Below are 12,999 nucleotides of genomic sequence, written 5' to 3'. Positions count from 1 at the left end.
TAAAGTAAGAGCTAAAAAATAGAAACAAGTGTTAGATCCTCGTCTGAGTAAAGTAGTAGCTGTTCAGCAGGGGGGGGGGTCATGCTATGTAGAGTCGAGGTGAAGTCTGAACAGGTGAGTCTTGAGCCTTTTTCGGAAGATGGCAATGACTCTGCTGTCCTGACATTGGTCGGGAGTTCGTTCCACCACTGAGGACCAGAACAGAGAAGAGTCTGGATTTTGCTGAGCTACATTTGTTTGATTTCAGCGATGGTGGTACCAGCCGGCCAGCTGAAGTAGAGGAGCGAAGTGCTCGCTTCGGGGCATGAGGTTTGACCAGTGTTTGAAGGTAGACAGGTGCCGTTCCATTGATGGCCCTGAAGGCCAGTGTCATCGTCTTGTATTGGATGCGTGCTGCAACAGGGAGCCAGTGGAGGTCACGGAGGAGGGGGGGTCACATGGGATAATTTGGGTAGATTGAAGACAAGGCGTGCTGCAGCATTCTGGATACACTGCAAAGGTTTAATCGCAGAGGCCGGGAGGCCGGCCAGGAGAGAGTTGCAGTAGTCAAGGCGGGAGATGACCAGTGCTTGGACCAGGAGTTGTGTTGCATCCTTTGTGAGGAAAGTCCGAATCCTGCAGATATTGTAGAGGGCAAGTCTGCAGGATCGGGCCACAGCAGTGATGTTGGGGGTGCAGGATAGTTGGTCATCGAGGATTACACCCAGGTTCCTCGCAGTTGAGGAAGGTAATACTGTGATTCCCTTGACAGTGACCGACAGGTCCATGCGAGGGCAGTCTTTCCCTGGGATGAAGAGGAGTTCGGTTTTGTTCAGGTTAAGCTTGAGGTGATGTGCAGTTGTCCAGACAGAGATGTCAGCCAGACAGTCCGAGATGCGAGTTGCAATGTGAGTGTCGGAGGTTGGGGGAAAAGAGAGGAACAGCTGGGTATCATCTGCGTAACAATGGTAGGAGAATCCATGCGATGTGATTACAGAGCCTAGTGATCTGGTGTATAATGTGTATAATGAGAACAGAAGCGGTCCTAGTACTCAGCCTAGAGGGATACCCGTGTCCAGAAAAAAGGGTTTGAATAGATGATCTTATTTTAACTGTTGATGGAGCAGCTACAATGTTAGCATAGCCTAGCTCCCATCAACCAGACTCCATTCAGAAAACAAGCATTTTAAGTTATTTGCTTGTCGTCTTGCAGTTAGACCTAAAAAAAACATGACTTTGGAGTTAATACATATTGTCATCATATTACAATAAAATAACAGCAAAATTGTTGGACGAATTGCGCCAAATACGCTCCCACAGATGTGGAGGAAGTATTCAGATCTTTTACTCAAGTAAAAGTACTAATATCACACTATCAAATGAGACTGTATATTTGTTCCTTTCAATGATTAATTTCTATAAATTAAATAAGATAAATGATTAGTTTATTCTGACAGGGCAGATGATCAGAGGTGCAGAGTTTTTACCACCTTCATTAAGACCAGGACTGAAGAGTGGGAGGAGTTTGTCAGTGAAGGAGCAGCCAGTAAAGGAGTAGATAAGAGCTGCAGCATCTACGTCATAGAAGGAGACCAGACCCTCCTCATAATCCACAAACACCCCCACCTTCTGAGGCTGAGACTTCAGAGAGAGACGGATCTGAGGGTCAGCAAGAGCGTTGTACTCATTTCCATTTCTCAAACATATAGTCCAGTAACCTTCCTGAGGGCTCAGCGGGATTCTCTCCTTCCTGTTGATGGACTCTCTGGCCACTCCAAGAAACCATTCAGGCTTTCCTTCAACATGAACCTCAAAGTAGAATCTGCCTGAAGAGAAACTCTGCTTTGCTAAGACACAAACACAATCAGAGAATCTCTTTGGGCTGTAGGGGAGATTCTTCCAAACACCATCATCACTAACTTCTTTTCCATCATGAGACAGATTGAGTTCAGGATTTGCTGTATCAGGATCAAGAGTCACATCTACTGCATAGACCTGGACCCTCTTCAGCTCAGACTCAACCAGCTTCTTCATCTCTGTACTGAGCTTCTCCTCCAGCTGGGCCACAGCTTTCACCACAGTCCTCTCATATGATGGTGGATGAACTCTGACCTCTGTCCAGTCCTTGGTGGGTGCAGCAGCTTTCAGGGACGGGAAGCTTTGGAGGAGGAGGACGTGGTCTTCAGAGAGTGAGAGCTTCTCCACCTCAGTGCTTCTCTTCTTCAGCTCAGAGATTTCCTGTTCCAGCTTTTTGATGAAGCCTTCAGCCTGTTTCTGTGTCGTTCTCTGCTTCTCTTCTATAGTTTTGATGAACTCATTCAGGACTCTCTGAACAGACTCCATCAGACCAGTAAAGACCTGAACACCTTCTGCTATCACTCTGTCTGCATCTTGCTCACTGAGGTCGACTGAGCGTTTGATCTCCTGAATCTTCAGTCGTCTCTTCTGGATCATCTGCTGAGCTTCAGCCTCTGTCTTCCCCAGCTCTGCCTTCTTGTCTTCATATTCTTCATTCAGAGGAACAAACTTGTGTTTCTTGTGGTCTAAAACGCTGCAGAGCATGCAGACACATGTCTGGTCGGTCTTACAGAACAGCTCCAGAGGTTTATCGTGCTTCCTACACATCCTGCCTTCCAGGTTCTCCACAGGGTCGATCAGCTGGTGTCTTTTCAGGCCTGACGTGGTCAGATGAGGCTCCAGGTGAGTCTCACAGTAGGAGACCAGACACACCAGGCAGGACTTCAGGGCCTTCAGTCTGGATCCAGTGCAGACGTCACAGGGAACTTCTCCTGGTTTGGCCTCCTGCTGCTCTGATCTGCTGCTGCTGGCTTTCTGTGGAGCTGACTGTCTGAACTGAGCAACCATCTCAGAGATGAACGTGTTGACGTGCAGCTCAGGTCTCGAGTAAAAACCCTTCTTACACATGGGACACCGGTACAGGTCGTTAGTATTCCAGTGTGTATCGATGCAGGTTCTGCAGAAGTTGTGTCCACATGATGTGGTGACTGGATCAGTGAACACATCCAGACAGATGCAGCACCGAAACTGATCTTCAGAATGTGGATAGTTTGCAGCAGCCATATCTACACACCTAGTGTGAAAGAAAAGAAAAACGCTTCATTTAAAATACCACTTTAGTTGTTTATCATATATTATTAAGAAACACGTGTGATGACTGTTCTTCTGTCCTGTGATACTGTGTCTTGACCTGCTGAGAAACAAAGCGATGACACATCATTTTGTGTAGAAGTTTAGTTGGAGAACAGCCCTGCTATCAAAGCTCTGCTTACTGACAAACAATTTAATTTATAAGAGACACTATGATTTATACTTAAAATAAAATAAAAAAAATCTTGTATTAAAAAAAAAAAAGTGCCACAGTTGCTCTGAACTGACTGCAAGCCCCGGGGCATGATGGGAAAAGCCCGGCTCTCGCCTCATCTAATAGCTGATTGGCTCTTAGTTTTGACAACAAATGGCACGTTATGTAGAAAATGCAAATTTCCTATGTGAGTCTAATATTTAACACTAGATCGTGGGCTGTTAGTCTCATGTTGTGCAATCAAAGCTCAGACATCTCATGTGGTTGATATATTAATAATAATCATAAAAACGACAATAAAAGAGGTCATTTATATAGCCCTTATCATACATAAGGGCTATCATACAAAAACATACACATTTAATACAGTATAACTGTCAAAAAAATAAATTTTAGTGATATTTATTGGCACTTTTTTATACTTATTTGACTTTCTTTCCTGACTCTTAAGGAGCAACTGCAGCTTTACATTTACATTTCCACAGAAATGTATGAACAGATATAAATAAATGTGAATGTGGTCACAAACTACAGATAGCCTAGCGTCTAACAGGATGTAACTTTTTCAATGACTTCCTGTCAAATCTTCTTGGCCGATGGAAACTGGAGCGCAGCTTTTAGGCTCCGCCTCCTGCTGCTCCGCCTGCTCTCGTCTACTTTCCAGGTGAGGCGCAGTTCATCTCCAACGAGCCTAATCGCCGGTGCCGATCATCAGCTGTTAATCATTAGCGGTCATTATGATGACGTAGCTGGGTGAAAGTCCGGTCGGATTCTCTGAGCACCGCGGTCGTCTTTTCCTAAATCCTTTTGAGTTCTCCTATCGCCTTTCCTTAACCCCGTGTTGTTTTCCCCAGAGGTCAAGGAATAGGAGTTAGGAATAGGAGTTAGGACCATATTTTTTGACTATTTGACTGCTACCAGTGTGTCGGCTGACACGACCAGAACTTCCTGCCGAGTCGAGCTTTAGTTTGTGTTCATGCTGGTTGTTTAAAGAGTAAATATTAGCAGCTGTACTCACCCGTGATGACGTCACTTTGAATCTTGTTTTCTGAGAAACAAACGGAGGTTAGTCTCGACTGCTGCGTTGCTGCCGCTCTGACCAGCTTTCCTTTCGTTTCTGGAGTGTGACGTCGCTCCGCCTCTTCCTGCAGCTCTGCTGGTGAGGTTGTTTCCTCCTCCCAGTTGTTCCAGTTGTTTCCACCGTAAACATCCCAAAGCCTGCCGAGGACGTAAGAGGTCACAGGAAACAGCTGTTTGGTGTAAACCTGGTTTTCACCTCTCTGCACGCTGAATACAGAGAGACAGAGACGTGTCAGCTGTCATTAAGTCAACCGCTGACAGTGAGATCAACTTTTAAACCAATAGTTAGAAACTCAACAAACACCAAAGTCTGTCGTCTTACGGGGAGGTTTGAGCTGCAACGGTTTCTTTGGTTTCTAATGTCTTCAAACGCTGACTTTGGGAGTCTGACTTTGTTTGTTTTGTGTTTCTGTTGCAGGGAGGAGAAAGCAGAAGGCAGCCAAAGAGAGGGCCGGCAAAGGTGAGAACCATAGCCTGTCCTGCCAAGAAGAAGTGTGTCCTCTCTCTCTTTCCTGTGTTGATTCCACCCGCGGGTTCAAATCGACATGTCAGATGGACATAGCTACATGATGGACAGAAGAACGTTTTTCTCGGTGGCGCAACGACCAACAATTGACGACCAACGTCGGAACAGATGTTTTAGGTCTGTGAATGTTAAGATTAATACTCGGTGTGTGAGAAGTTATTGACTGACAAAGTAGTATCTTTTAAGTGCGCAGGTGGCCGAGTGGTTAGAGCGCATGCCATGAATACCCGTATACGCAACCGACCCCGGTTCAAATCCAGGCTGGTGGTCTTTTGCTGCATGTCACACCCCCTCTCTCTGCTGTGTTTCCTATCTGTCCACTGCTAATAAAAGGCATCTATGCCAGAAAAAAATCTTAAAAAAAAAAAGATTTAAAAATAGAGTTTTTGTTAGATGGTTTTCATTACCGTCGGTTGTAATAACAGTTAGCATTCGCAGAATATATGCCAGAACTTTGCGCATACATCTTTCGTCCCTCTGGGCTAAGCCTCGGATCTCCCATAATCCTAGATCCGCCCCTGGTGAGAACAACAGCAACACATTAGTGATGGTGAGCTGAAGCCTCATGAGCCATCGAACCACTTGAGCCAATTGGTTCGAGAAAGGGTTCATTTCTTGAAGCTTCATGTGCACACGGAACCACCTACTGGCCAAGTGTGTAATCACAGGCAGCTGTATCTGAACCACATAATGTGTGATGCATTGAATTTTTGTGTCTGTTATGTCTGTTGGGAATGACTTTGAATTACAAAAAATATATGACCAAATCATTTCTGTACATAAATGATCACACATGCAGTGTTTCCCCTCGAATTTTTTTCAGGCCCGGTGGTACCCACCGAAAAAACCCTAAACAGACGAGCCGCGTGGGATGGTGTATTGGTGCAGTTGGATTAAGTCAGGTGGCACAGCAAGCAGTCTGCAATTCTGCAATTATTATATTTGCATTCAACATTTTTGTTCAACCAGAGTGTATTCAAGGTTTTCAAGGATTCAAGGAAAGAGTGACTTATTAAGGTGCCGGTTGATGGAAATTATCCAAAATTAGGGGCCAAAAAAATATGGCTTGAAAATGATGAGCATCACATTAATGGCTACAGATACTGTAAAACACTATAACGACATATGAGTGCATATATTGTCTTATTTTATCAAGTAAAATATAAGTTATAGGTTTACTCAACAGCCTAATAGTTCATAGAAATTCAGGTAGAATTGTTGCGGCCGCGCGTCTTGCGGAGCAAGTCTACTGTGCTGCGCGGAGGCGCTCCTAATGTCAATGATTATTGATTTATGAATGAATTGATAGGTGGCTTATTTTTGGCGTATTGATTTTTTTTTTTGACCTGGCGGTAGGTCTCCTTGGACTGGCGGCCCCGGTACAATGGTAGGGGAAACACTGCATATGTGTATAATACATTTTTATGTATGTATTCTGTGTGTGTAAATTTTCCCCAAATGGTAATATCATCACTCTGCTAAATCTCTCTCTCTCTCCCTAAACTCTCCAAACTATATAAACGCTATCCAAACTCTAGTATCCAAACTCTAGTATCCAAACTCTAGTATCCAAACTCTAGTATCCAAACTATCCAAACTCTAGTATCCAAACTATCCAAACTCTAGTATCCAAACTCTAGTATCCAAACTATCCAAACTCTAGTATCCAAACTATATAAACTCTAGTATCCAAACTCTAGTATCCAAACTCTCAACTGACCGCAACTCGCCTTCAAAAACCCACATTTTGAATGGAGCCTGAGGGTTCTATATAGCTGTACAACCTCGCAGCAAAATCTGAACCACTTCCCGAAGCAATCACGTGGTACAGCCGGGCAGCGAGGCTTCGGACGTCATAACTTTTGGCTCCTCCCCTAAATGAAGCAAGCCTCGATAGGCGCTTCGCGGAAACGCCCCCTTCATTACTCGACAGCTTTGAAGCCTCGGCCCATCTCGTAACATCACTGGTTATTGTGTCTTACAACTTGCATTCTCTCTGTCGGCCATCAGGGGGCGACTCCTCCTATTACAAAACATGTAATGAACTTTCATATCAATAACAGGTACCATACAACCCTCTCTGTATCTTAATATTGCATTATCGTTGATACATATGTCATCATGTTTAAGCATTAATAAACTGCACTAGTGGACGCAGTAACCACTATATATGTAGGCTTTTATTTTACAGGCAGGACAACTTCACTTCCTGTTTTATTCTGACAGTTTCACTGACTCACAGATCAGAGCTTATTACCTTTCACAGGACGATGACTTCCTGTGACGTCTGACCTCTAAACAGGGTTTCCCAGGGGTCGGTGAGTTTCTGGAATTCTGTTCATTTTAAAGAGGACGACCCCTCTTCAGGAATTTTTTTTAAAAAACATCAACAAACTGAAATTGTGGAGATGCTTTTATGTTGAAAGAGCCGGCTGAAGTTTAAAAGATGAGTTTACATTCAGGTTATTCAGGGTTAAACACTTTCTTAGACGTCTTAATTTATTTTATTTTTTTTGTTGCTATAATCTCGGAGGAAAGGGGATAAACAAAAGAGACGTCCCAAAGATCTTCTCCTCCAGAGAGATTCATCCACCGCGGGTAAACACCAAAACATCACTTCTTCTTTCTCATTTCTCATCTTAAATAACTGTTGGACTGGAATATGCCTTAAACCTGCATTCTCTCTGCTGGCCACCAGGGGGCGACTCCTCTCTGGTTGTATAGAAGTCCATGAGAAAATGGTCCTACTTCTCTCTGCTGGCCACCAGGGGGCGACTCCTCTCTGGTTGTATAGAAGTCTATGAGAAAATGGTCCTACTTCTCTCTGCTGGCCACCAGGGGGCGACTCCTCTCTGGTTGTATAGAAGTCTATGAGAAAATGGTCCTACTTCTCTCTGCTGGCCACCAGGGGGCGACTCCTCTCTGGTTGTATAGAAGTCTATGAGAAAATGGTCCTACTTCTCTCTGCTGGCCACCAGGGGGCGACTCCTCTCTGGTTGTATAGAAGTCTATGAGAAAATGGTCCTACTTCTCTCTGCTGGCCACCAGGGGGCGACGCCTCTCTGGTTGTATAGAAGTCTATGAGAAAATGGTCCTACTTCTCTCTGCTGGCCACCAGGGGCGACGCCTCTCTGGTTGTATAGAAGTCTATGAGAAAATGGTCCTACTTCTCTCTGCTGGCCACCAGGGGGCGACTCCTCTCTGGTTGTATAGAAGTCTATGAGAAAATGGTCCTACTTCTCTCTTGATGTATTATCTCAGTAAACATTGTAAACATGAGTTTATGGTCTCAATCTCTAGTTTCAAGTCTTCTTCAATCCAGCATGATGTTCATTTAGTACATTATGGTCCATTTAGAGTCCACCAGACCAGAAAGCAGGGGATGCTTTAGGGGGCGGGGCTTACCTGCTGATTGACAGGTCACTATGCGTTTACACTTTTAAAACTCTTATTTTTAAAGGTGCTATACAAATTAAGTTTATTATTATTGTTATTATTATAATTCTTCTTCACCCGGATGGACCTGCCCTCCAGATTAGTGCCGTCCAGTTCCAACACCAGCCGGACCGAGACGATGCTCTGCGACACGAAGTACAACAGCATGAAGTCTCACATGAATCTGGTGTACAAACAAAAGCCAACAAACAAAGGCCAGTTTGAAATCATTCTTCCTTTATTTACATTCATTAATAACGACAGTCGACATTCATCAAAGTTTCTGTTGGACATTTCTTCCATGTCTTATTGCTTCATCCCCCAGAGTGGATTCTCCTCAATGGTTTCATTGAGATTCTCCTCCTGTCGTCACTGAATCAGAAATGGAGACTTAAACATATCGTAGCGGTCTGTGGTCTCCCAGAGGTGTAGATAGTAGTCCACATGAGTCCAGAGACCAGACTATGATGAAACCAGAGACTGTCAACGGTACAAACAACGAGGTCTCTGCCGTATTTATGTCTAGATGATGTTATTTTAAGTGTTGATGGAGCAGCTACAATGTTAGCGTAGCCTAGCTCCCATCAACCAGACTCCATTCAGAAAACAAGCTTTTTAAGTTATTTGCTTGTCGTCTTGCAGTCAGACCTAAAAAAACATGACTTTGGGGTTTTTACATATTGTCATCATCATGTAGTTATTTCTGCATCTTTTTTTTATGTTTATTACAATAAAATAACAGCAAAATTGTTGGATGAATTGCGTCACATACGCTCCACAGATGTGGAGGAAGTATTCAGATCCTTTACTCAAGTAAAAGTACTAATACCACACTTTCAAATGAGACTGTATATTTGTTGCTTTCAATGATTAATTTCTATAAATTAAATAAGATAAATGATTAGTTTATTCTGACAGGGCAGATGATCAGAGGTGCAGAGTTTTTACCAGAATCATTAAGACAAGGACTGAAGAGTGGGAGGAGTTTGTCAGTGAAGGAGCAGCCAGTAAAGGAGTAGATAAGAGCTGCAGCATCCACGTCATAGAAGGAGACCAGACCCTCCTCATAATCCACAAACACCCCCACCTTCTGAGGCTGAGACTTCAGAGAGAGACGGACCAGAGGGCCAGCAAGAGCTTTGTACTCATTTCCATTTAGCAAACATATAGTCCAGTAACCTTCCTGAGGTCTCGGCTGGATTCTCCCCTTCCTGTTGATGGACTCTCTGGCCACTCCAAGAACCCATTTAGTCTTTCCTTCAACTTGAACCTCAAAGTAGAATCTGCCTGAAGAGAAACTCTGCTTTGCTAAGACACCAATACAATCAGAAAATCTCTTTGGGTTGTCGGGGAGATTCTTCTTCACATCTAAATGAAAAACTTGCCTCCCATCATCAGACAGGTTGAGTTCAGGTTGTGCTGTATCAGGATCAAGAGTCACATCTACTGCATAGACCTGGACCCTCTTCAGCTCAGACTCAACCAGCTTCTTCATCTCTGTACTGAGCTTCTCCTCCAGCTGGACCACAGCTTTCACCACAGTCCTCTCATATGATGCAGGATGAACTCTGACCTCTGTCCAGTCCTTGGTGGGTGGAGCAGCTTTCAGGGACGGGAAGCTTTGGAGGAGGAGGACGTGGTCTTCAGAGAGTGAGACCTTCTCCACCTCAGTGCTTCTCTTCTTCAGCTCAGAGATTTCCTGTTCCAGCTCTTTGATGAAGCCTTCAGCCTGTTTCTGTGTCGTTCTCTGCTTCTCTTCTATAGTTTTGATGAACTCATTCTGGACTCTCTGAACAGACTCCATCAGACCAGTGAAGACCTGAACACCTTCTGCTATCACTCTGTCTGCATCTTGCTCACTGAGGTCGACTGAGCGTTTGATCTCCTGAATCTTCAGTTGTCTCTTCTGGATCATCTGCTGAGTTTCAGCCTCTGTCTTCCCCAGCTCTGCCTTCTTGTCTTCATATTCTTCTTTCAGAGGAACAAACTCGTGATTCTTGTGGTCTAAAACGCTGCAGAGCATGCAGACACATGTCTGGTCGGTCTTACAGAACAGCTCCAGAGGTTTATCGTGCTTCCTACACATCCTGCCTTCCAGGTTCTCCACAGGGTCGATCAGCTGGTGTCTTTTCAGGCCTGACGTGGTCAGATGAGGCTCCAGGTGAGTCTCACAGTAGGAGACCAGACACACCAGGCAGGACTTCAGGGCCTTCAGTCTGGATCCAGTGCAGACGTCACAGGGAACTTCTCCTGGTTTGGCCTCCTGCTGCTCTGATCTGCTGCTGCTGGCTTTCTGTGGAGCCGACTGTCTGAACTGAGAAACCATCTCAGAGATGAACGTGTTGACGTGCAGCTCAGGTCTCGGGTTAAAACCCTTCTTACACATGGGACACCGGTACAGGTCGTTAGTATTCCAGTGTGTATCGATGCAGGTTTTGCAGAAGTTGTGTCCACATGATGTGGTGACTGGATCAGTGAACACATCCAGACAGATGGAGCACAGAAACTGATCTTCAGAATGTGGATAGTTTGCAGCAGCCATATCTACACACCTAGTGTGAAAGAAAAGAAAAACGCTTCATTTAAAATACCACTTTAGTTGTTTATCATATATTATTAAGAAACACGTGTGATGACTGTTCTTCTGTCCTGTGATACTGTGTCTTGACTTGCTGAGAAACAAAGCGATGACACATCATTTTGTGTAGAAGTTTAGTTGGAGAACAGCCCTGCTATCAAAGCTCTGCTTACTGACAAACAATTTAATTTATAAGAGACATACACTATGATTTATAGTTAAAATAAAATAAATACAATCTTATATTTAAAAAAAAATGTGCCTGACTGCAAGCCCCGGGGCATGATGGGAAAAGCCCAGCTCTCGCCTCATCTAATAGCTGATTGGCTCTTAGTTTTGACAACAAATGGCACGTTATGTAGAAAATGCAAATTTCCTATGTGAGTCTAATATTTAACACTAGATCGTGGGCTGTTAGTCTCATGTTGTGCAATCAAAGTTCAGTCCGTTAAACATCTCATGTGGTTTATATATTAATTATAATCATAAAAACGACAATAAAAGAGGTCATTTATATAGCCCTTATCAAAACGAGCAATTACCCTACGGTGTGCTTTAAGAGGCAGACATAAAAATAAAAAAACATACACATTTAATACAGTATAACTGTCAAAAAAATAAATTTTAGTGATATTTATTGGCACTTTTTTATACTTATTTGACTTTCTTTCCTGACTCTTAAGGAGCAACTGCAGCTTTACATTTCCATTTCCACAGAAATGTATGAACAAATATAAATAAATGTGAATGTGGTCACAAACTACAGATAGCCTAGCGTCTAACAGGATGTAACTTTTTCTATGACTTCCTGTCAAATCTTCTTGGCCGATGGAAACTGGAGCACAGCTTTTAGGCTCCGCCTCCTGCTGCTCCGCCTGCTCTCGTCTACTTTCCAGGTGAGGCGCAGTTCATCTCCAACGAGCCTAATCGCCGGTGCCGATCATCAGCTGTTAATCATTAGCGGTCATTATGATGACGTAGCTGGGTGAAAGTCCGGTCGGATTCTCTGAGCACCGCGGCCGTCTTTTCCTAAATCCTTTTGAGTTCTCCTATCGCCTTTCCTTGACCCCGTGATGTTTTCCCCAAAGGTCAAGGAATAGGAGTTAGGAATAGGAGTTACGACCTTATTTTTTTGACTATTTGACTGCTACCAGTGTGTCGGCTGACACGACCAGAACTTCCTGCCGAGTCAAGCTTTAGTTTGTGTTCATGCTGGTTGTTTAAAGAGTAAAGATTAGCAGCTGTACTCACCCGTGTTTGAGAAAGACGTGATGACGTCACTTTGAATCTTGTTTTCTGAGAAACAAACGGAGGTTAGTCTCGACTGCTGCGTTGCTGCCGCTCTGACCAGCTTTACTTTCGTTTCTGGAGTGTGACGTCGCTCCGCCTCTTCCTGCAGCTCTGCTGGTGAGGTTGTTTCCTCCTCCCAGTTGTTCCAGTTGTTTCCACCGTAAACATCCCAAAGCCTGCCGAGGACGTAAGAGGTCACAGGAAACAGCTGTTTGGTGTAAACCTGGTTTTCACCTCTCTGCACGCTGAATACAGAGAGACAGAGACGTGTCAGCTGTCATTAGGTCAACCGCTGACACCGAGATCAACTTTTAAACCAATAGTTAGAAACTCAACAAACACCAAAGTCTGTCGTCTTACGGGGAGGTTTGAGCTGCAACGGTTTCTTTGGTTTCTAATGTCTTCAAACGCTGACTTTGGGAGTCTGACTTTGTTTGTTTTGTGTTTCTGTTGCAGGGAGGAGAAAGCAGAAGGCAGCCAAAGAGAGGGCCGGCCTGGCAAAGGTGAGGTGTTGATTCCGCCCGCGGGTTCAAATCGACATGTCAGATGGACGTAGCTACATGATGGACAGAAGAACGTTTTTCTCGGTGGCGCAACGACCAACAATTGATGGGGGGAAGATGTCGTGGAATCGGGGTAGGTTTAGGTCGACGTGTGGGGGGGGGGGGCGATCGTCTGAGACACCGGAGTGTCGATATTTACTTGACCGCTAGAGGGCGCGCTATTTTGAAACGTAACATATGGTCGTAATTCGGTGCTTGACACACGACCTATGTGGTCGTTTTCTCG

At 44.3% G+C, this 12,999-nt stretch overlaps 2 protein-coding genes across 2 annotated transcripts in view; both read right to left on the bottom strand.

Annotated features, from left to right (window-relative positions):
• rbm34 (RNA binding motif protein 34) overlaps positions 1-12,999 on the bottom strand; it is a 74,058-nt gene that overhangs the window by 38,174 nt on the left and 22,885 nt on the right. The window lies entirely within an intron of this gene.
• On the bottom strand, positions 1,348-11,011 carry LOC311010833 (uncharacterized protein). Its single transcript, XM_084005476.1, has 5 exons — positions 9,259-11,011; positions 8,431-8,486; positions 4,402-4,519; positions 3,177-3,190; positions 1,348-3,070 (listed from the first exon to the last, which is right to left on the bottom strand). The coding sequence occupies exons 1-5, from the start codon at positions 10,882-10,884 to the stop codon at positions 1,420-1,422; spliced, it is 3,465 nt and encodes a 1,154-aa protein (XP_083861602.1). The 5' UTR covers positions 10,885-11,011; the 3' UTR covers positions 1,348-1,419.

This window comes from Eutrigla gurnardus, assembly GCF_963514095.1.
Source record: "Eutrigla gurnardus genome assembly, chromosome: 3".
In the NCBI taxonomy this organism is placed as follows: Eukaryota; Metazoa; Chordata; class Actinopteri; order Perciformes; family Triglidae; genus Eutrigla; species Eutrigla gurnardus.
The sequence above is the reverse complement of the archived record's forward strand: the minus strand, read 5'-3'. Positions and strand labels throughout refer to the sequence as shown.